Source organism: Mustela lutreola, chromosome 6 (assembly GCF_030435805.1).
Source record: "Mustela lutreola isolate mMusLut2 chromosome 6, mMusLut2.pri, whole genome shotgun sequence".
In the NCBI taxonomy this organism is placed as follows: Eukaryota; Metazoa; Chordata; class Mammalia; order Carnivora; family Mustelidae; genus Mustela; species Mustela lutreola.
Window position 1 is genome coordinate 155,256,175 of NC_081295.1, and position 24,234 is coordinate 155,280,408.

Here is a 24,234-nt window from a genome sequence, read left to right on the forward strand (position 1 = left end):
TGGGCCCTTGAGAAAGAGGGCATAGGTTGCTCATTCCTTTGGGCACAAGAACAGATTCTCCTGTGGGTGAGAGGTTCTCTGTAATCTTGATTTGCAAGTGTCAGGCTGCCTCGGGGGGAATCTGGCTCTTGTCCGAGTCTGCATACATACTATTTAACGGAAGAGCCAATCACATGCTCTAAGCAATCATCCACTTCACTCACTGGGAAATCTCCATTACGAACATGAGCTGTGTGTCTGAGTTCATGTTTGTGAAATGCTGAAAAGCGAGCTGATAACAGATCACAAACAAAAGAACTCCCATGAAATGCGAATAATAACCGTGATATGTCTCATCTGAATGGTGCTTCTATTGGAGCAAGGCTTTCCTACGCAGTAGAATAGAGCAGAGAATCAGCGAAGTTCTGTAATTCAATTAGGGAGAGAAAGCAGCTGTCTGAGTCACTTTTACCACAGAAGATAAAGCAGCACAGAACTTGCTTGTGTTAGCATTTCTCCCTCTGTCAAAGAATGGAGACGGGGATCTCTCTGGTAATGATGGAGCCCCGTGTGTGCTGAATGCTTCATCGTTCGCACAAGCGTCTCACACGTTATGATTTCATGTTCCCATCTACTCTTTGCACTGAAAAGGAAAGGTTAGTTTCATCTTAGTTTTTGATTAGTCACAGATCAAAACAGTGGCTCAGAGAGTGGGAGGCACGCGCACGGGTCCCCTGATTGAAGGACGAGAAGGATTATGAGCCCAAGACGTACAGTCCTAACAGGGGGCTTCCTTCCAATGGACCCATGACTCCCTTCAGAGGTTCCCTCGCAAATTCTTCTCATTTTGAGAAAGAGGAAAAAACCACGATTTTTTACTAGCATAAATTTCTCCTTTAAGGCCCTTTCCTTTCTTCTTGCTTTGAAACGGAATGCAGAGCGAGCACAAAAGGTTCTCAGGGGTCAGGGAGAACTTCAGTGGGTTTCAGAGATGGAAGCAGACAGGGCTCAACAAATCAGTCCGCTTTCCTGCATGACGGGCCAGCTTTCAGGGCTGGACAGACCTTGAGGCTGATCCCTCCCAGTCTAACCCTGTCATTTCAGAGATAAAGACGCTGAGAGCAGAGGGGTGATGGGAAGTCCAGAGTCGCTGGGAGATCCTCAGTGAGAGGCGGTTTAAAATGTATCCATGAGAATTGGTAGGGGGAGGTGTCGGCAGCTTGTATGGAGAGCAGCAGAAATACCGAACACAAGAATGAAACCGTTTGTCAGAACAGTTCAAGGCTAAACACAGATGCCGTTTCAGCTCAATTGCTAGCAAAAGGAAAGGAAGGGACACAGAAACATCAGAAGTTCCCTGAATCCCACTGGACTTTGGTCTTTCTGTCAAGGAACATACATTTCAGACTAAAAAGTACAGCATCATTACTGGAAGGGGAGAGCAGAAATCCCTCAGCGGGCTGAAATGGATGCGTGCAAAGAAAGGCTTTTGCAAAGAAAACGGGACATCGGAGTGGCTGTTGCGGTATCTGACAAATCGAAAAAGTCGATTTTGCACTTTGGTGTATGAATACATGCTAAAAGGATAATTTGCGAATGCTGAGAAGATGAGCCAGTGATTATGAGGACTAATGACAATTCAGACCACCCTCCGGCAGGCTTATGAACATGATCGCACCAAGGAAACACTGTGGGTGGTGCACCTGGTTTCCGACGAGGCAGCTGCCAAACCTCTCCTAATGTCTCCAGAGGCCGCATGGAGAGAGATGGGCAGGGAGGGAGGACAATTAGTGTATTATTAGTAACTCTGAACGCATACACCCAAGCAGTGCTAATGAGCAAGCTGCATGATCATGGAATCTTACACGCATACATTACAGTAGGAATCACGGAGAAGAGAGAGCGAAGGAATTAAGTCAGGAAAAAAATAACCGAGAGGATGTAAAGTGAATGAAATATAATAAAGGGACCAAAATTGATGAATCTGAGAGGACAAAAGAAACCAAAGCTGATTCTTCCAGGAAAAAAAAAAAAAAAAAAGGAAAAGAGTAATAAAAGAGACAACCTTGCAAAATGAGGAGAGAGGCCAAATAGATCAGAAAAGGGAAAAAATGGGACACAGCTACGGTTCAGGAGATTAAAAAGTTGTAAGAATGTTATAAACAACGAAATGAACAATTATACTAAGTGGATGACATCCTAGAAAAACACTGATGGCCAAGGTGGTCTCAGGAAGAATTAGGTAATCTGATTAGATCTGTAACAAAAGAAAGCAAATCCCTAGAAGAGGAATCTATGCATAGATATCACCAGCACACACAAGACACATCAGCCCAGATGGCTTCCCAGGGGAGGAGCAGAAAATCTCCACTGGATACAGACAGTTCCGGAGAATAGGAAAGGAGAGCTTCTGAACTAATTTATGAAGATAGTATAATTCCGAAACCCAAGTACAGAGATGGTCTAGATAAGAATAACTATAAGTCTCTCTTATTTATGCACATAGATTAACCCCCCCCAAAATATGGTAAACAAAACCCAGCAGTATATTAAAACAAAGCAAGGATATATACCTGAAAGTAGTACAACACAGTATGTTAATTATACTAGGATTAAAAAAGTAATCAAGAGTATCACGATTATTATCAAGAGTGGTATACCTTTAGGAAGGTCCATTATTGTGATTCACGACAACAGCAAAGCAAAAGAGAAAAATGATTAATTTCCAGAAAAATAAGTGATTAATTTCCAGAAATACTGAAGGAAGAAACCAATCAAAATTAAACCATCATTCACTGAAAAAAAAAATTAGCCAACTAGGAAGGAAACTTTCTCAACTGAGTAAGGAACAGCAGAAATTGCTACATGCCTACCCAGTCTCGGTATCAAATCCTGACTTATTTGGCGTATCCATCAGACCAAGTGAAACACATTATCTTCTCAGATGCTCTTGCACCCGGGGCTAGAAATAATGGCTCATTTCTGGACAGTGAGATGTAAGAGCAAGTATACTAGGACTTCTGGGTAAGCTCACATTTCCCAACGCATGTGCCCCCTTTTTTCTGTCTGCAATATGTTTATAAATATAGAAGACTACAGGTCTTGCTTGAGAGTGACCACTACCAGTTACCAAGATGACACAGCTATGAAAAAGTGAATACATCCACTCTCACCACTTTTACTCATCATGGTACTAGAAGACCTAGCCATAGCAATCAGACAAGAAAAAGAAATACTTTCACTAAACATGACACTAATTATAGGAAAAAACTCATAAGACTCCACCAAAAAATTACCAGTATTAATAAGTGAATTCAGTAAGGTCACAGAACCTTTAATCAATATGCAGAAAAACATTGCATTTCTATACAGGAATAATAAAGTAGCAAAAAGAGAAATTAAAGAAAGAGTGTCATTTAGAATTGCAACAAAAAGAATAAAATACCTAGGAATAAACTTAGCTAATGAGGTGAAAGACCTGTACTCTGAAAACTATAAAATGTTGATGAAAGAAACTGAAGATGACACAAAAATATGGAAAAATATGGAAAGATATTCTGTGCTCATGGATTGAAAAAACAAATATTGTTAAAATGCCCATACTATATCCAACAGCAATCTTCAGACTTAATGCAGTTCCTATCAAAATAGCATTATTCACAGAATGAGATTAAATAATCCTAAAATTTGAATAAAATCAGAAAAGAGCGTAGATAGCCAAAGCATCTTCAAAAAGAACAACAAAACTGGAGATATCACATACCCAGATTTCAAGCTATACCACAAAACCGTAGTGATCAGAACAGTATGGTATTGAACAAAAACAGACTTGTAGATCACTGAAACAGAATAGATAGCTCAGAAATAAACCTGTGATTATATGGCCAATTCATCTTTAACAAAGGACGCATAAATAAGCAATGTGAAAAAGACAATTTCTTCTTTTTATTTTTTTTTTAAGATTTTTTTTTATTTGACAGAGAGAGATCACAAGTAGACAGAGAGGCAAGCAGAGAGAAAGAGGAGGAAGCAGGCTCCCCGCCGAGCAGCGAGCCCGATGCGGGGCTCGATCCCAGAACCCTGAGATCATGACCTGGGCCGAAGGCAGAGGCTTTAACCCACTGAGCCACCCAGGCGCCCCGACAATTTCTTCTTGACAAATGGTGTTGGGAAAACTGGACAGCTACACACAAAAGAATGAAACCAGACCCCTTTCTTATATACCATACATACAAGTGAACTCAAAATGCATTAAGAACCTGAATGTGAAACTAGAAACTACAAAAATCCATAAATCCAAGGATAACAAACCACATTCTTTCCTACACAGAGCTTACAGACAGAGAGTGCCTAGAGAACACTATGGCGAGAGCTATAAAAACAGTTAGAATAGCTATGAGCAGTAGGCACTGGAGGAGCCGAGGCCTCCATGTAGGGTTGTTCAGGCGGTGCACTATGCACAACCAGTCTGAAAATGACCTCCCCTGAAGTCATGTAAACACAGACCTATGGGAGGACAGAGATAGACACAGGGACGGCTTCCTGGAATACTGAGACAAGTGGAGATCTCAAAGATAAGTGGTTATCAGCCCAGGAAGCATGTGGAGTGCAGAGAGCAAGTGATGAGAAAATGGCTACAGCTCTGGAGGATTGACACCCAGGCTGAGAAGCAGCAATGTCAGGAATGACAAGGAGGAAGGCGGACAGCAGATCAGGGTCGGCAGCAGGGACCTGGTGTTCAGGGTCAATTGTGATGCTCCGTGGGGGACAGGGGCTATGAGCGGAAGACAGGTTTGAAGAAAGAGAGGCCCCCAGTTCTGAATGTGTGGATCCCGAGGGGCTCTGGGACACTGAAGTCCAGGAGGCAGGTGAACACTTGAACCCAGAGTGGAGCAGACACAACAGAAATCAACAAGTGGCAACCACGGGCTCTGACAATGGGGCCCAGGCAGAAAATAACACAGTTGGAGGCCTCACGTCCACGCGGGGCCAGGTGCCTGGGCCAATCTCCAGCCTCCCCCCTGGAAGGGAAAGGGCGAGGGGGAGAAGGGGCCCCTCCCGGCCACCTACCGCTGCCTGGGTGGGCTGCTGCTTCTTATTCCGTTTTGGCCTTAACTTGGTAAAGTGCTCCAGCTTCTTCCCCTCCTCGGAAGGCAGCTCAGAGATCAGCCCGGAGCTCCGCTTCTCTGGTCGGAAGGACGGGAAAGGTGGGTCTTCGATGTGAATGGGCACCTCCTCCAGCGCCTTATCGAGGTCAAACTCCATCTCTGAGATAAAGCAGAGCCCTGGGCTGACGCTTACTGCGGAAGGACGACGCAATACAGAATTCCTCAAAGGGACTCTAAGTGTATCACAGAACAGCAAGTGCGCTCCTGGTCCCCATCTGTTCATATAGAGCATCCCTGGGAGGCATCCCTGAGGTGGTCAGAGGTCCCTGCTGCGGGTCTGTCACAGTCCCGGGGAAGTGGCAGGCATTCATTAATGACTCACCGAAGGCTCTGGAAACGGGTCGCAGCATCCGGCTATGGATACTCTTCCTTTTGGATTTAGGAGTCATCTAGCAATGAAATAAAGAAAGCATTTAGGTACTCACAGAAAACTTGCCTTTCAAACTTCAGAAACCTCCTGGGGGGGGTGGGCGAAGGGGCGGCTGCAGAAACATCTGGGATCACATGTTACCCTCAGTATTTGCTTCCCTTCTTTCAAAGATGGTTCGTCACCTCTGACAGCCTGCCTGGAAAGACTGAGCCCACACATTTCTCAGTGTTTACAGTGCTCTCAACCCAGACAAACCCCCTGCTTGCTTCTTGCCTCCAGCTACCTTCAGTTACATTCTATCAGTAGCATTCTATGTCTATGAAGATTTACATTCATCAGTTACATTCTATTTATATGGTGGAAAGGATCAATGAATGATACAGAACATAATTCCAAGTTGCACATGAGGATATTAAAATGGATATAAAAAACCAGATTAAAAGATTGTAAACACCAGGTGCTAACAAGGGAAACTGCCAACTATTCACTGTCCGTTAACACCTGCACATGAGGGATGTAAGGCAACCCCTAACTCTTCATCCCTTTAAGGGTTTCAGCACTTGTAACTGTTTCATTTCATATGTCTGCCACCAAGATTTTGAGGTTTACATTATGGGAAAAGGCTAACTAGGAAAAAAACTGCTATGACTTAGGAGTCGGTATCTGCTGTCACTTTTCAGGAAGAGTCTTTGATCCTGTTAGCCTTTTAAAAATGAGATCAAACCCCAAATCACCAAACATCTTAAGCACCAGTGCCAATCTTGATGACGCAAAGCCAAATCTAAGGGGGGGTCTTAGCTTCTCCCGCAGCAGGACCCCAACTGTTCGAGCGGGAGGTGGCCTCAGTTATCATCCAGAGGAATGAATTTGAAGGAAGAAGTTGTGTCACAGAGATGACAAGGGCTTGTACTGGAGCTGGCATTAGGAGCAGCATCGGGGAGAGAGCCATTGTGAGGATCCCTCAAAACTGCACACTTTGTAATCGATATACAGATGAATGGATCTGCGGGATGTTTTAATTGGTCTGATACTGGAAACTAGTATTTGTCTAAACTAAGAGACAAGACAGCTTACTTGGTAGTCTTTCGTTTAATAGGGGGTCATGTAAGGCTTTCTCAGAAAACATCCACATACATGAAAAACTCTCTTCGGTTCAAGGAATGAATTGGTTCACACTGATTTTTAAAGCAAACTACTTTACAGTTCTTACAATTTTATTCCAGATTTAACAACAGTTAAATCTTGGCTGTTATTTACTATTGAGAGAAAAGGGAGAGAAAAGATGAGCAATCGGCTGGTCGTCTGGAGATATACAGTGAAAACCTGATTTGGTTCTTTCGTTCAAGGTTTTGTTAAAGGCAGACGATCTAAGGACTACCTATCTGTAAAGTAACAGGTCTTGCGGGTTCAGTAAAAATGGCGTCAACACAATGAAACTGGAAAGGGACCCAGCTTCCAGGTTGTTCTCCTCCCAAAACGGCCCTGCCATCCACCGAACAATATAGTGGACTGACTGGTCTCTCCATAGGTGAAACTTCTAAAAATAATTGATTTTCAGGGGACACAAACTCCCAAAATATACACTACATTTAATGAAAATGTCTTTAGTATTCCATCCCCTTTGTGCACAACCATAATGGGTAAAAGAAGCAAGCAGCAGCTGGGGATATAATTTCCAGCCAATTCATTTAGACAGCCACAAATAAATAAGAAAGAGGTTTTAAAATGCATGGAATGAAGATGTCTTCCAACATTTTTTCCTGTGACTCTTGATTAGATTTTATAGAAAGAGTGTTCATCGGCAAAAATAATCTAGCCCAAGTTTCCCTACATAACCTTTATAAAAGAGACCAAATGTGTGACCATTATGACATTTCAAATATATGACAATTTTAAATATGTGAAGCAGAATGTGTATATTTAATTATATATAAAAGAATACATGGACTGCTTAACATTTATAAATAATATGAATATATATAAGAAAGATATTTACAAACTAATGTCCATCTGTGACTAGGACATTCAGCTCAACCTGATTTCACAGACACACTGAGGACTGTAGGAACTCATCAGGATATTTGATGGTGGACTTCAACCAAAGGGGGAACTAGTTCATTCTTGGTTTGACTTTCTAATGCTTCAAAGCTATCCTTCATTTCATACGCTCTGTACAAGTGTAAATATCTCCAGAGGGCATTTCACATGAAACTTTTCCACTGATTGGGACATATCTGTTAGTTTTGAAGTTTTTGACATTTGGGCAGGGACAATGGACATTAGCTGAAACAAGCAAGACTTAAATGAGACTAGTTTCTGCAACTGGTGTAAGAATGCAATTCGATTTTAGACATTTCTTTTTGTGCACGAACAGTTTCATGCTCTCTTATGGTTTAAGTATAACAACGGGGGGGGGGGAGTAAATTTTATTTCACTCCTATTTTTCTTTCTTTCGAATTTTTTCTTCCTTAACAGTTTTAGAGGAAAAAACTGAACTTGCTCACTCTTTACTGGCTCACTCCTATGATTCCACTACATATAAATCTAAAGCAAGAGGAAATATAACAATGAGCTACGATTATCTTCCCAAGAATATATTTAGGGACAAATATTCTGTGTTTCTCCAGAAATCTGGTTTAGATGCACTCTTTGCACCCTTCTCACAACTGTTGATCACATGAGTTGCAACCTGTGGGGGAAAATCTAGCTTTACCAGCCTTTTCAGAGCTGTTAGTGCTCTTACATCAAAATAAAGGGCTAATTTTCTCAGACTGTTTCCTAGTCTTCATTTCCTGCCCCGGACATTTGTCAATGAGTATTTACTGACAGGAGAGATCATAAAGTGCCCCTCAGATAGAGGGTCAGAGCCTGAAGAAGAGGTACACACACCAAAGGATGCTTCACACATCAATTCATGGTCAACTATTATTTTAGGCCTAGACAAAATTACTTGAAAAATGCATTTTGTAATAAATTATTTTCAGTATTCACAAACTTGGCAAAGAAGAGGAACAGTGTGTTAAACCCTTTACAAAGTAACTTCAGAAGGAAAACCCCACGCGTAAGACTTCTTTCTCATCCTAACCTCACCATGGCCGACTGCAGACGAAAGGCAGGGCCCTATTCTCTAGGAATCAAAAGCAACACAATGTCTACATTGCTCAGAAATCTCACTCATTTCATTCAGGTTTTATAACGAAATTGAGATGATCTATATGTCACTCAAGTGATAGGACTATTTTAACACTTTAACAACTTATGTTGGAGTCTGATGAACAACGCAACACTTTTTTTCCTGTTAAACTCACTTTTAGCATGTAATTCCTAGATATATATATATATTTTTTTAAGCGAGAGTGAAATTGTTTCTATCACAATGGAGAAGCTGCCTTGTTCATTTTATCAAGTTCGTGCAAAGAATAATAAATAACACTCTCACTTTGGGCTCAAGAATCCCTGATTTTCTTTTCCCTGAGGTTAAAACAAACAAAAACACAGTTGGTTTAAAAAAACAACAAACAGTTGGGAAATGAATTGGGAAAATTCTTCTGATAGGAGAAGCAAATCATGATGCCAACTTTCTACATCCCTGGGAAGCAAGAATCAGGAAGAAAAATACCAAAACAGAACCCAGATATTTGAGTGATCTTTTTTTTTCTTTTTCTTTTCTTTTCTTTCTTTTTTTTTTTTAACACAAAGGGAAAAACCACTTCTCCCCTCTTGAAGGCTGATACACTCTTCATCAACATTCTGCTGGCTTTCAGGCAGAGCTAGGATCTTTTCAATTCATTGCCTGTTTTGCTGCTGAACCAGCTTGTAAAATGCAACCTTGTCTCCAGACTGCTGCCGGTTTCACGCAGGATCCGCAGACGGATGACGACACTCAGTCTCCGGGGAGACCAGCCGGGCAGCGCAGAAGCAGATGGAGCACAAGAACACAAACCAGAACAGCCAGAAACTGCAGAGCCACCGAGAAATACTTACACTTGTACAGCAGAGAGTCTCCATGCAGCAAAAAGGAAGGAAAAAAAGATGAATGGGAGAGAGATAAAGCAACAGCATTACAGGAAAAAGGGAGGGAGAGACACAGTTCACAAACAGAGAAGCCCCATAAAAAGCTTTCACAGCAAAGGAATAAGGCAAGAATGAGGCCACAGTTATTGGCTTAATGCGTCCATTCTAGCTCTGGGTAAGCAGCCACACAGTTGCACAGTTACAGCTTGAAAACGGCAGAAACTCTTGGAGACGTGACCTCTTCTGTTACATGTGCACAGAATGCCGCCTACAAACCCCAGAAGGCAGGGGCTCCATTTGGGGAATGGAGACGTCATCAGCATCAAAGGCGCATGGTAAATAGAACACTGGACAGACACTGGGAAACTCCATGCAGGTTTTGGTTCTTGGGCCAAACTGCTAGACCCAGAAACAACATGGGGACGGGGGGTCTCCAGGCATGTAGAAACATCCCTTCTGGGGGTCCTTCTCTATCGTCTGATGCTCCCCACTGTGCTGTAGGATGAAGGAGTTTTGCATCCTCTCTCCCCCTCAGTCACCAAAGCTTTTCAGGAATGGAGCTGATGCCAGGTTCTAGAAAGCAACCTACCCACAGTGTTACCAATGGTGATGATCCCTTATGCCTTATATTTGACATTCGGTCTCAATTAAACAAACTGATCACCAGCAGTTGTTAGGTCATCTTCTTAATGCTGCAAATTTGTAAGAATTTTTTAAAAACAACCAAAACACAAGTCCAGTTATAGAACATCAGGCTTTGTGAAAGCAAAATACTTGGCGGGGGAGGGAGGCCAAGGGAGTTTTTTCCAAATTTCCTGAAAACACACCCTGACGAAGGCTACCTACGCCATCCACCTGGGGCTGACTCTTTTTCAAGTTCCTTATTTTTTCTGTGGCACTTTTTCTCAAAGCACAACACAATGAAATCATGGTACCCTGCAATCTGAGAATGGGAGTGGTCTGGGTCTCTTTAGGGACAATGGTGGCACAGGGGCATCTGGGTGGCTCAGTCAAGTGAGTATCTGAGGCTCCGGTCACGATCTCAGAGTCGTGGGATGGAGCCCTGTGGCAGGTTCCACACTCAGTGCAGAGTCTGCTTGGGATTCTCCCTCTCCCTCTGCCCCTCCCCCTGCTCTCACGTGTGTGCTCTAAAGAAATTAAAAAAAAAAAAAAAAAAAAAAAAAAAGGAGGCACACCAGAGGCCTTCCCCATAACCATCGCCAACATCACCATTATCATCAGCGTATTACCCGCTTATCAGAAAGGCTTCCATCAGCAACGTGCCAGAAAAGCCTCAGTCTCCAGACTCATTTCATATTTTATTAGGTAATTTTCTTCAAACAGATCTCATTTTAGGATTCATTAAATTAGATCGAAACAGCCTTGCTAGATGGAGGGAGGAAAAGTAAAAATACATTTTCGCATATTATTGAATTGCTTGAAATAAAGACTCCTGCTCCCCTTTTTAAACACACATCCCCTTGGAAGTTTCCTTGGAGACACAGCTATGGATACAGACATGAGTGAGTTACAGTTGACGGTTAAGTCTCACGGATTATTTTAGACTTCCCTTCTTTTTGTGAAAGGTTAATTCAACAAGACAAGTGCTCTGTCCCAATGGTCCACCTAAAGATCATTATTAAGTGATGGTGAGGGACCTTTCAATTGGTTCAAAAAAAAAAGGAGGCACACCTATCACATGATAGGCAAGCAAGAAAAAAAAAGTTCCTATGAAGAGGGAAACCATGTCAACAAAAACCTCAACTTTTCAACGTAACAAAGATCATTAGCTCATGCCTCTACTCCTTCGGCACACTTTTTAGAACCCAGTTAACTATATTGACTCCAACATCTCTCATTAGGACAAGAGAAGGACCAGTGAGTGAAGAGAGATCATCCTCTCTTAAGAGTAGGTCTCACGTTCAAGGCTTTGGCATCCAAGAACTGAGCTCTAATCTCCAATCTGCCACTTATGGGGTTGTGAAGTTTTGGCTGAAGTTTTCGTAACATCAGCCTAGTTTCTAGTTTGTAAAATAATGTATTGTGAGGATTAAATAAGATAAAGTGAATATAAATGTTTATAGTGCCATTCAGTGGCCTCACGGCGCTTCACCAACTGGTAGTGATGATAAACATTGGGAATACTGTCATCTTTCCACCTCCTATTCCCAAGTCAAGGACCAGGGTGTGAGGACGCACGCGTAGGTCGTAGACTTAGATAGCCAAAAACTGGGAACAATCTAAAAGCCTATGGAACAGGGAAATGGATAACTCAAATGAAACTTAGTGAAATGATAGAACAGCAGTTAAAAGGCAAAAGAAGTTTCACAGGTAACAACGTGAACGAACCTCAAAAGCTTAATACTGAATGAAAAACGCAAGTTTCGGAAAAAATACACATGGTATGGTGCCACTGATGTAAATTCTAAGCCACACAAAATAACACTATATATTGCTCAGGAATCCGTGTACATCTGAACATAGAAACTAAACAGGTAGCGTCCAAACTCATAACAGAGATGCCTTTGAGAAGAGAGAGAATGTAGGTACTGGTCAACACTAAAGTGGTACCTGGTACCACTTTACCAGGGACGTTTTGTATTACTTAAGATTCAACAAATGTTTACTGAGCACCTACTGCATACCAGGCACTCTTGAGAAGGGGAATGGTACAGCTCAGTCACAGCAGGGGTACCCATGTCAGGTTACTGGGCTGCTGGTAACACTAAGTTCATTAGGTGGCAACCTCCCAACCAACCATTATAAGGGTACCTTGGTAATTAATAATTACTCCTTCAGTAAGTAATAGTAAGTCTCTGTGAACTTTTGTTGCATGGGGATGACTCCATTTTCAAACAACCATCGACAATCCCTAACTGGCTGAATGACTATAATGGGAACTACAAAACTGTAGCCCTTGCCACTTCTCTCATCATTCCCACATTTATTAGGTGCCGATCCCCTGCAAAGATTATTCCTTTTAAAGGTCCTCTGTAACCTTCTCTTTTTTACTTTCTTAGTATTGCTATGGGCTCATGGCAATGAGTCATCCTATCATAAACTATTACTGTCATTATTCTTTTTGGTGCTCAGAATGTCCGAGTGGAAGCCATTTCAATCTGGATTTTGTAGCCTTTGAAATGGTCCCTTTGGACGTGGGGCCCATCCTTGCTTTTTGACACAAGATATCCTAGGCTCACCTTCTGTTTTTCTGTGCACTTTTAGAATAGATCTGGGTAATTCCTGGTTAATGAATTAGGTTACAAAAATTAAATACTTCCTACCAGATTTTCAGCTGAGTCAATGCTCAAGGGGAACCAAAGACTCAGTCATTCTTAATTGATTTATACCCTCAACAGCAAACCAAGTAAGAGTCTCACATGTGTGGTTTAAAAAGCAATTTCTAAATAAATAAAATAAATCAAATTAACAATTTTAAAGAAAAGTCATTTCTACGCATTTCCATTTTTAAAATGGTGAGCTGGTGTAGACTTCCAAGAAAAAAAAGAGATGCCTAATCCTTTCTGTGCCGACTGGTTAGATAGGAGCAGGTTTTAAACTTTCCAGAGAGCAGGGCTATGTAAGGCACAACTCTGGGAGAAGTACAATAAATCTGGGTACAGAAGGGGAACAATATGCAGAGATTTCATGAGGTGCTATTTCCCACCGAACACATCATTACCTCCAGCTCTCCACATCACCCTATTAACTTCCATATCCAGAGTCCCAGAGCATATGAAAGTTAGATGGCATCGCGGTGTTAAATGCGTTGAGGGAGTAGCCCTGACGAGAGCCTATCATGAAAATCACAGGACTAACAATGTGTATGTTAACTTGATTTGCTTTCGTACTCTCCAGATCCGCACAATTTTTTTTGCTTGATGCAAGAAAATTAAAAACCTTTCTCTTCCCACCTCTGTCGTGTCTTCTTCAGGAAAACAGTTCATGGCTCACTTTTTGTTCATTCTCACTCATCTTGCAACTGATGCCAAAGTGAAGTGTTACACTTGTGTGTTTTCTTTAAAAAGTACCTATAACTTAATGCTCTTTCTTAAGGGCTGTGCAGAGAATGAAAGGGTTCGGTTCTGATTGCAAGCAGGCATCTTGAGAGCCCAGGTTAGTGCCGCCAGGCTAAGCAGCACAAGCTTGCGGACACGAGAACCAGGTACATGCCCCTTTTAGCACTGGTATAAAAAAGACCAGTACTTCATTGCCGTATTAAGCGCAATGTTATTCTAACAGTCATAAAAAGTTGAGTAAGATTTTAACCTTTTTAATTGCAAAAGAAAGAATGAGTAATAATGAGGGAAAACTCCAAGTATTAACACTTGAGAGAAGTATTTAAGGCTCTACTAGATCTTTGGAAAATCTACATAAAAATGGAAGGCAGGAATGAGGCGGCCAGGAGATTTAAAAACTCGCCTTCAGAATGGACATCATGGCTCAGTGACATCAAGAGGAATAATCAAAATTAGCCTAAAATGTTTAATATAACACATTTTTTTCTTTTCTAAATAATTTTGGCCTTTACAGGCAGGATTTTTTAGTGTAAGGAGAGGGATGTGACCTGCCTTCAGGCAGGCTCTGAGCAACAGTGACAAACATCTCCAGCCCCCCCCCCCTTATAAAAGATTTTATTTATTTATTTGACAGAGAGATCACAAGTAGGCAGAGAGGCAGGCAGAGAGGGAGGGGGAAGCAGGCTCCCTGCTGAGCAGAGAGCCCGATGTGGGACTCGATCCCAGGACCCTGAGATCATGACCTGAACTGTAGGCAGAGGCTTAACCCACTGACCCACCCAGGTGCCCATTAATGTAACACATTTACTCTGTCCGTAGGATATCAGCTCTATAAAGATGACAAAAAATAATCATTAATACCACCACCACCATCAAAAACCAGATTAAATCCTTTAACAAAATGGGGTGCCTGGGTGGCTCAGTTGGTTAAGCATCCGACTCTTGATCTCAGGGTCATGAGTTGTTCAAGTCCTGCATGGGGTGCCACAATGGGCTTGAAGCCTACTTAAAAAAAGCTTTAAATCCTACAACGATTTATTCTACTGGTTAAAAAAAAACTTGAGTCCAGTAAACCCCAGTGGTGCTAAGTGAAAAGAACAGATGGTGACTGACAGGCCTGATGCCATGGGATTCTGGCTGGAGAGCTGCAGCAGCCAATCAGCAAGCAGGAGATCTCGTTCTCGCTGGATCTCCTGGATCTCCAAGGAGTCTTATATCTCCTTATCCCAAATCTCCAACCTCAAACAGATCTCGGGGTAATGATGGCTTACCACCCAAACTCTGTAAAAAGTAGATCTGGCTCAGAAACCAAGGTCTTTGTCCTATTCAGTTCAACTCCATTTGACTGACATCCCTTCGGAATGGACTCTCCAGGGAGATTTTCGAAAGAGAATGGAATCTCAAGACACCTCTCTCCAGACTGCAGATCCGTTAGTTTGCATGTTATTTGCTCACAACCTTCCATCATCATCATCAACACAGTCCGCTTCATCTATGAGGAAATGTGCCAAATGCAAGGCAACTGTTTGCCACCAGTGATTTTTCACTGGCTTTGGTTGCATTTTAAAATGAGTTAACTATCTGCAACCCAAGCTACAGGGAACAGTGAGATAAACGGTCTACTGAAGTCACTTCCTACGTGCCACTCTGTGGCGTACTGTAACCCAAGAAGCCTGGCTATTGAAAGCACATGGGTACAGTCTTTACCTGTCATCCTGACCTAATATTAACAATACAGCAAGCCCTCATGAGTGCCCTTCATTGACATTCTCTAGCCTTTAAGATTTCAGTATCAAACACCTGCATACAACAGAGTCAGTGACCTGGGAAGTCGAGGCACAACTAGAAGCATTTCTGTGGTTTCACGATGCCCAAGATAGAGGATGCTCTGGAGCAGTTTTTAGGAAAAGACCACTTTGGCCATGCTGACTTGGATGGCTTTCAGGGATTTAAACTGAGGACATGCTCAAGGGTAGAGGTCGATGTGAAGCTGCTTCCAGAGGAAAATCCTGGGTTGGTTGCTGGTTGCAGAGCTCTGGCTGGGCGGTCCTCTGTCTGAGGAAGAAAATAGTCTCATGGCTCAATTTGGATAATCAGATGTTAGGTGTGAAGCTGGCTGCATGAGTTCTGGAGGCTAAGGCTTCACCCCTCCCAGCAAGGAGAACAGAGCCCCATGCAGGCATAGTGGGGCATGGTTTATGTTTATGTTTACTTGTTTATGGTTTGTTTGTTTTAAAATTCCTCTTAACTCTGTTCACTCACTTTACCTTTCAATTTCTATTTTATTAATTACTAAATGTGCCACCTAAAGTAGCTTCTCTCAAGGAAAGCAGGACATGTATAACTCCAAGGAGCAACTCTGTGAATAAGGTTACACAATCTAAACTTAAATATATCAAAGAAATGCAGTTACATCTGGAGCATGGAAAGAATCTGTTTCTGGTCTAGGTTCCAAATGTGGGTTTCAGTCTGGAAGTCAGCAGGATTTTCAGAATACACATCAAGGCCCAAAGCTAAAAATTATTTACTTTATATTTTGATTTTGTTAAGGAACAGGCTAGGGGCACCTGGGTGACTCCGTTGGTTAAGCGTCTGTCTGCCTTTGGCTCAGGTCACCATCCCGGGGTCCTGTGATGGAGCCCTGCATCGGGTTCTCTGCTCGGGGAGCCTGCTTCTCCCTTTCACTGCACTGCTCCCTTTCCTCCTATCTCAAACAAATGAATAAAAATTAAAAAAAAAAAAAAAAAAAAAAGGAATAGGCTTGTGATCGATGTTTGACCACAGCCCTGGTGGCTGGGAAATCAAATACCAAATTCTAGCAGTGTTGGCAGCTTCCTCAGAAGCAAGTCTGGGGAAACCAAGAATTCGGAGAGGCCAGCTTTGCTCTGAATTTCCACTTGGAGCTCAAGAAGGAAGATGACCTCATCCCAACCCCAATGGGATCCCATCCCTCAACTACAACTGGGACAAAGAGATTGACGTCGAATCACGACGGCCATCGAATGCAGCCTGCTTCTACTCAGATGGTCCCCAGCACCAAGCAGAGCTCTGCACCCAGGCTCTCCCCACATCCACCTGCAGCTTAGATCCTGCTTCCTGTCATTCCCATGTTATTCCAGCCCGCTCGTTCCCTCCACGGCAAGCCTCTACTTTCAAAAGATGTTTGGTTAAACCCCCAACTCCATCAGGCAAGAAGGAAAGCCAGGAAACCAACTGAACATGGAGCAAGGAGCATGGCCCGATTCGCCTGGAATGAATCCAGACTGGCCCACCTATGTTCTCTGAACGGGCAGCTCGCAGAGGCAGAGCGCCCCCTGTCCCAGGTCTCTCTGCTGCTCATTCCCAGCACCTCCAACACAAGTTAGAATGCTCCCAGTCCACTGACAGGAAGAGTCAAACCGCGTAAGGACAGAATGGCCTGCAGTCATGCAGACCAGCCCATGGAGCTCCCAGTGCAAAACCCTTGCGCATGGGCTCTTTCTCACCCAACCTTTGCTGCCCGTGACCCAGGCCAGCCTGAAGGCCAGGGATCAGCAGAGAGGGCATGGGCTTGGGAGCAGCGCCCAGCTCTGGCTGTCCCTTAACTAGCAAATGAGCTCCGGGGCAGGTGTTTGAATATCGCTGACCTCTGGGAGTCTTGCCTGAAAAATGGGCTAAAAGCTCCCACACGTGGCTGCTGCGACAAACTCACACGGGGCGGTAGTGGGGATGGGGCTCTCCTTTTTTCTTATCCAACTTTACTGAGAGTTGAGATCATGAAGGACAGAACCTATAATCCCATTCTTCGAACCTCGTAGTTTTAAAGATAACCTTTTCACACAAGGAATTATTTTCTAGAGTCTGCAGAGAAATCTATTACTGACACTGGATGGTATCCACTACACAGAAATCAGAAAGACCTAAGTCCTGTGCTCTTAAGGAGAAGAGAATCTCGTAGGGAAGCAGAGCCAAGCAATAACCATAATGCAAAGCCAAGTCACTGAACTGGATTCACTGAGCAATTATTATGTACCAAGCAGTGGGCACTAGGCCATGGGAGATGCAGTCAACAGCACAGCCGGGTCCCTGCCCTCCAGGAGCTGAGAGTCCAGTGTGGGGAGGTGGACAAAACATCCCTCCAGGAGTAAGGAAGTTCATTTTCTGTGATGATCAGTGCTGAGAAGACCAAGGATTATAATATGGTGTTAGGACTAGAGGGCTTCCTTGCCCAGAAGGGTCAAGGGAAACATCTGAGAAAGAGGCAGTTGGGTTGAGACCTGCAGCGTGGGAAGAAGTGGCTTTGGGAAGATCCGGGTTGGGGGGTATGTTCCAGTGGAACAGCCCGTGAGATGGGAGCCATGGCAAGCTCTGGAGAAAAGCAGTCAGCCACCATGGCTGGAGGGAAGTGAACAAAGGAGAGAGCAGAGAAAGGTGGAGACAGAGAGGCGGGAAAGCACATTTATTCTGCGTGCGATGGGAAGCTGTTGGACAGTCTGACACACAGTCCCAGGCTGCTGGGTAGGGACTGACAGGTCGCAGACAGGCAGGAGCGTGGGCTGCCGGTATGTGTCACCCAGGGTGACAAGGCTGAGGGACAGAGCGGGACAGGGCACTCTGGGAAAGGGAGCAGCTAAGCCCGCTGGGCAAAGCTGGTGTCACAGGTGGGGACTGGGCGTGCCTGAGGGGCGTCCATGGCTCTGGTGTGGACACACTAAGTATGACATGTCTGCTGGACATCGAACTGAGACGTCAGAGGAGCAGTGGAAGATACAAGCACAGCTCAGGGTAAACTGGGGTAAATGTCGCGAACATAGAAAGACTACACAGTCGGGAAGGCAGTGATCACCACAGGGGAGTGTGTCTACACCGAGGCTGCACGTGCTGACTACCCGCTCATACCCAGCTGCTGAGCCCAGGCACACCCGCCATCCCAACGGGACAACTCGGCCAGGGCCTGGCAGGCACCCCCACTCGACATGTCCACCACCGTCCGTTTCTGGCGAGACCTGCCATTCTCCCGGGGGCCTCGTCTGCATGGACTCCTTGCTCCTTAAACAATATAAGCATGAGCTAGCCCTCTACAGAACTGGGGTGTGGCCTCCAGCCTCTGCGCCGCCCCCCACCCTTCACCCCTGCCCACACCCTAATGCTACGACAGTTGCTGAATCTGCGACGTTCTTGCCTTGCTCTGAACCTTCGTGTGTGCTGCTCTCGGCCACGTTTACTTACTCATTCTGCTGCCAACCGACTTCTCTTTCCAGTGCCTTCTCTCAACGTCCCAACAGTTACCGAGCGCTCACTATGTGCCAGGCGTGATGCTTAGAACCTTCCTCCAGGAAGCCTTCCTTGACCACACCCCTCCCCCATGCTGGGCTGGGCAACGTACCTTCTAGAACAGCACTCACACACCACATCCAACACTTCACCGTATCTAAGGTGGTCCTTAATGAGGCGCCATGACAGAACACAGATGCACACCTCAGGAAAAGCAACCGTACAGAGGCCCAAAACAGCAGGAGGAAAGGGGCGAGTCTGTTTAGCCGAGACCTTCAAGGGTACCATGTCCTCCCCCTGGTCTGGATCTCTCTGCTCAGGCCCCGCTGTGCCATGAGGAAGAGTAGGTCAGGGTGAGGAGCTGGGCCCATCTAGTGCTGGGGACAAGCTGAACCCCACTGGGGATAGTGAGCTTCTGGTGACGACAGTTTCTCAGACATCTTTGATGGTGACCAATCCTTTTTACTTAACTTTTTAGGTTTTACTTATTTATTTTTAGGACTTTCTGCAGCCAACATGAGGCACAATCCAACCCCGAGATAAGGAGTTGCGTGTGTTTCTGACGGAGCTGGCCGGGTGCCCCCCACATTGTGACCCACCCTATGTATATGGAATGTATTTTCCCGTAACGACCTGACGCCTGCGTGCATGGACGTGTTGTTGAAACAAACATTTGGTGTAATCTGGTACTTTATATTCGTAATACTTTATGTTGCATTTCAGAGGAATATTTTTTTTTAAGTCCTGGTCAAAACCATGACATTGACTTGATGAGCCACTTGGGGGTTGAGACAGAGGTTTGAAAGACACATTCTTTTCTAATTCTAATTCGAGCCTTTCCGGATGACCTCATTTCGGTGGCAGACTCCCATCTCTCCACACCCAAGCAAATGCGTGTGTGGGCTTTACACCGATGCCAGTTCCGTGATGTCCAGAATGAGCTGTGCCATGTCCGCCCTTTGGCATGGCAAACTCGGTGGGGATATACTGGTTCCCTCATCTTCCATTTTCAGCAAGAAGCTGAGAATGTTGTTCAAGATGGACGAACAAGAAGCAACTACTGAACGGAGAAATGGCCCGCCGGTCTGCATTTTTAGTTCAGGAAGTCTTTGATAGCTCAAAACTACCTAAGGCTTCAATGAGAAATACTCCTGCCTCCTCCCTGGGTGCCCCGGCCAGCAGCCATCTTGTCCAGCTTTTTTCTCTCCCCTGTTCCCGGGTAAGCGAGCCGCCTTGAAGGACTGCTCACCCTCACCCTCTTCGTGAGACGAACAGACGACACAGACACACACTTACTATCTAAAGGAACTGTTCTCTACGATTTGAATATTGTTTAATTCAGAAATTAAAGAGGACATTTAGTCTTTGGTTTCCACTGGCAAGCAGTGATAATCTCGAGCTTTCTGACAGAAGAGAGAGGTTGTTGAAGCAAATGTGTGTACTCTGCAAACATGAGTTTTCTAAGGGTTGCAAAGTGGGACTGATTTTAGAGAAATCATCTAATGTTGGTTCTATTGCACTATCCCCAGGAGTACTGAATCTGCGATTGCTTGTGACGGACTTAACTAGTTAGGACTTTAAAAAAAAAACACGTCCAGTTTAAGGGAAATATAAGTATACTCTGTGTCCTCAACACACACACACACACACACACACACACACACCCCTCTAAACAATGGAATGTTTTTGTCCATTTGTTTCATCAACGCACAGGCTATTAGGGTCATTCGCGTAATTTAACTCAAGAGAAAAACCAAAATTATCTTTTACAATTATCATTACGTGTCGGAATTGAGCTTGGAAGAATCATCACATCCTCTGCAAGTCAGATAGCGGACTTGGATGCTGGTTTTGGAATGCCCTGATGCCACAACTAGTGCACGTTTTAAGTCATTTTATGGGGGGAGGGATTTAGTAAGTCCTCCCCGTGTTCCTCCTCAGGAGTTTGGTTCATACTGGGAGCAGTGCAGCCGTTCCGTCACAGGCCAGGAAAATGTACAGGGATGACTATAGAAATGGGATGTCACAGGGATTTCCCATGAGGTCTCCTTTGTCCCTTGGGAGCTCCTGAGGGTGGTCACTGCTGTTTGTTAGGCTTTCTAAAAAAGGTTTTCAGGGCAGATCTCTAGGGAGCTCCCTGGAATAAGGCCTCTGTGAACAGCAATGGTGTCAGTCAAAAATTAAAAGATTAAGGTAACTGTTAGTTGTCAGGGAATGGTGACCTCTCTGGGGACTTGTGGGTGCCACTGGCATTTCCACAAAGGACTGCCACAGAAATCACCAAAAACTTCGAGGAACATACAACACCCATTCTAGCTGCACTATACAGACTGTACTATAGTTGTGAAAATCAATATTTGGAAATCAAGAGGTTTTCATAGGTTGCTTTGAAACCCCATGTTTCTTGTGCTCTCTTTCTCAAATAAATAAAATCTTAAAAAAAAGCTTAAAAATTATATATTAAAATTCAATGCTGAATTTGTTAAGGGAAAATAATTGTTATTTTGTCATTGAAATAAGGATTCATAAGATGTACTTGATAATAATTCAAGCCTTTTAAAATTCTTTTCCTAGGAAACAGCAGTAAGGAGATGAACAGCTTCTCTGCATGAATATCTTTTGATTTCAAATGGGTATGATGCTCATTAAAATAACTGAAAGTATTACATACAATTAGTGAGCTAGTTATGCTACGAAGCGGACCCTGGCTCTTCACCCACTTGGCACACGATCCTAAACCCCGAGCTTCTGGGATTTTTTTTAAAGGTGATAAACTATATATAGCGATAAATTAAATACTGAGAAATAACTCATCAGTAGAATGTGAACCGCATCCCTTGATATTCCGAAGGCCAATGACAAAGTGAAGTTGAAAGAGACAGCTGGGAATACTGATCTCCTAAGAGCACCTGCTCGCAGGGAAAGAACAGATGGTCTGCGGACAGTCAAGCAGCGAAGGAAATACGCGTCTCAGTGTGACACAGAAGGCATGGGTGCCGAGATTATAAGCACTGAGCAAGTTAATTAATCATTATCGGCAACAGAATAACACATGGAAAGGCAAGGAATGGCCCAGGTAAACCTGAAGTGGATAGATTCATTTTGAACAACTGAGTGTGTCAGATTTTTGACACAGCGGTTTCCAGTCATGTATCAAACCTGCAGGCTTACATTAGGGTTACTGGGCACACGTCCTTCACTTGTGTTCCTGGTTACATAGCAATTTAGTCTGGAATTAGTAAGCAGATAGGTTACACAAAGCAATGCAAGTCTAATTAAATCTAACGGAAGCTTTAATTCTGGAAGTAAGAAATCCACCATATAGGACAGCCATATACTGGTTGAACACGTAGACTACGGTACCGAACTGCCCGCCTTTGTTCAAGGTCACTTGAACAAGTTACTTAGCTTTTCTATGCCTCAGTTTCCCCATTTGGCAGACACAAGAAATTAATGAGATCTATCATTCTAGGTGGTTGAAAGGAGTGAATTGGTTCCTCTTTATACAGAGCTAAGAACAGTGCCTATCACATTACAGGGACCACACCCAAGTGTTAAATAAACGAACAAGAGGACTTCTGATTTTCTCTCTGGAGTGAACTGGCATCAGAATCTCTGGGGCTAGGAGAGTGGACACAGGCTGGAAAAAATCTGCAGCTTATTCTAATAGTTTGTGTTCTTTCTGCCCCTCCATGACGCCATCACTTGGACTAGATAACTTCTTTGCTTCTTTCTAGCTAAAAGAAAAAGAGATAATTATTTGACTGAAGACAGTTTTGTAACTCTGCCTTTTTACTTAAAGAAAACTGCCTTTTCCTTCAACAATTATGAAATTAAGGCTGATGAGAAGGTCTCGGGCGTCAAACCACTCATCAGTCACCCTAACTTCAGCCCTCACTTAGTTTAAGAAATCAGTCATATATAGGTTGTTTCCGTTTCCAAAAAGACAACCACTGAACTCAACCAATATAAATTTCTACCCCTCATTTATGGTGCTAACCCTTCCTTAGTGTGATTACAGTGTGGTTCCTTACAGAGACATAAGGACTGAAATGGGATTGACTTTTGGACCAGGGAGACATGGAAGAAACATGATGATAAGATTATCTAGGGGTAGGGAAAAAAAGAGCCGTCCAGATTGCCTACTAAGTTTGTTAAAGAAATGTTCAAAAATAGATTTAGCAGATGTCATGAACATCACAGGCAAAAAAAAAAAAATGCCAGGATCCTGAGTCTATAAGTAGAATCTCTAAGGAGAAGGTTGGAGGAGTCCAAGTTACTTTGGAATGCCCTAGGGATAGTGTCACGGGCTCTGAGCTATCAACCAACATTTCAGGGAAGAGCAAAGTTACATCCCCACGCTTGCCAGGGCTCTGCTGTTGGGGGGGGGCACAAGTCCTACCCAGCGGGGCTTCACGATTCCACATGGGAAAGCTTGTCTGCAGGCACAGATGCACTTGGACTTCTGGGAATCTTCCACCCAGCAGTTAACCTTGTGTCCTAGCTTCCTGGATCACTTAAGCCAGAAATGTTGCCAAGGAATAGGCACAGGCTCATTTAGAAAACCAAAACAAATTCAATGTCTCTGCCTTGAAAAGCTGTTCTTCAAACTCTTTTAAAATGGTCCCACGTAAGGACCACAGCATGAATCTGGTGACAGACGTCAATGAGAAACACAAATGACTTGTCACTCTGATCACGAAAGGCAGTGGCAGGGCAGGTAGTTTTAAAAGGTGAGACAAATCCTCTCTCCCTTTCAAATTCGCTCTGAATTTGTGCTACTGGCTTAGGGTAAGAAGCCCAGAGCCCAGAAAATTGATTTTCTTTAGGCGACAGAGCCCTGCCCTCGGGGGAGCTGTCGTGGTGTGTAATGTGCTGTTTGCAGGTGGCTGAGGACGACGACGGGCGTAGGGTATCGAGAACATCCTCGCAGTCCAAACACACTCACACACACACACTGTGGACGCACGGACGTTCCTGCTCATTAAACTGACAGCAAACTCAGCTTGGCTTTCCGCTACTTCACAAGTCATTAGCCTCATTCAAACAATGATTAAAGCATTCGCTGGAACAGACCAAAGCAATTCTCATGACTTAAAAATTCTGCCCATGTATTTGGGTTTCTGTAGAGAGCTCCGTCCTGTGTTTCTCAGGTCACCCCCCTCAACGCCTTCCGCCCTGCTAGAGGTGTTCATGTCAGGAGTGACAATCAGGGCCAGGAAAGGACCGCCCTTCTAACCTGGGCCACCGTCAGAGCGTGGTTCTGAGAGACCTTGGTCTAGTCCTGCTTCCTCTGTGTCACGGCGACAGGAACATTCTTACAAAACGGAAGCCACTCGGGGCTGGGCATTCCTGAAGCGTGGTTTTCCCCTCTGGTCCTCCATTTTAAAATATAAACCAAATGCATCTGCATTTTTTAAAAAAGGTACAG

The 24,234-nt window shown here is 44.0% G+C and overlaps 1 protein-coding gene across 8 annotated transcripts in view; it reads right to left on the bottom strand.

Annotated features, from left to right (window-relative positions):
* Positions 1 to 24,234, bottom strand: part of CARMIL1 (capping protein regulator and myosin 1 linker 1) — a 299,097-nt gene that overhangs the window by 29,905 nt on the left and 244,958 nt on the right. For 6 of the 8 annotated variants that reach the window (XM_059179501.1, XM_059179497.1, XM_059179495.1 and 3 more), the window contains exons 30-32: positions 9,502 to 9,519; positions 5,470 to 5,536; positions 5,050 to 5,246 (exon numbers count right to left, since the gene is read on the bottom strand). In XM_059179501.1, coding sequence (XP_059035484.1) covers positions 5,050 to 5,246; positions 5,470 to 5,536; positions 9,502 to 9,519 — 282 coding nt within the window. The remainder of the gene's footprint in view (positions 1 to 5,049; positions 5,247 to 5,469; positions 5,537 to 9,501; positions 9,520 to 24,234) is intronic. The other 2 variants (XM_059179498.1, XM_059179496.1) reach the window with 1 other exon arrangement.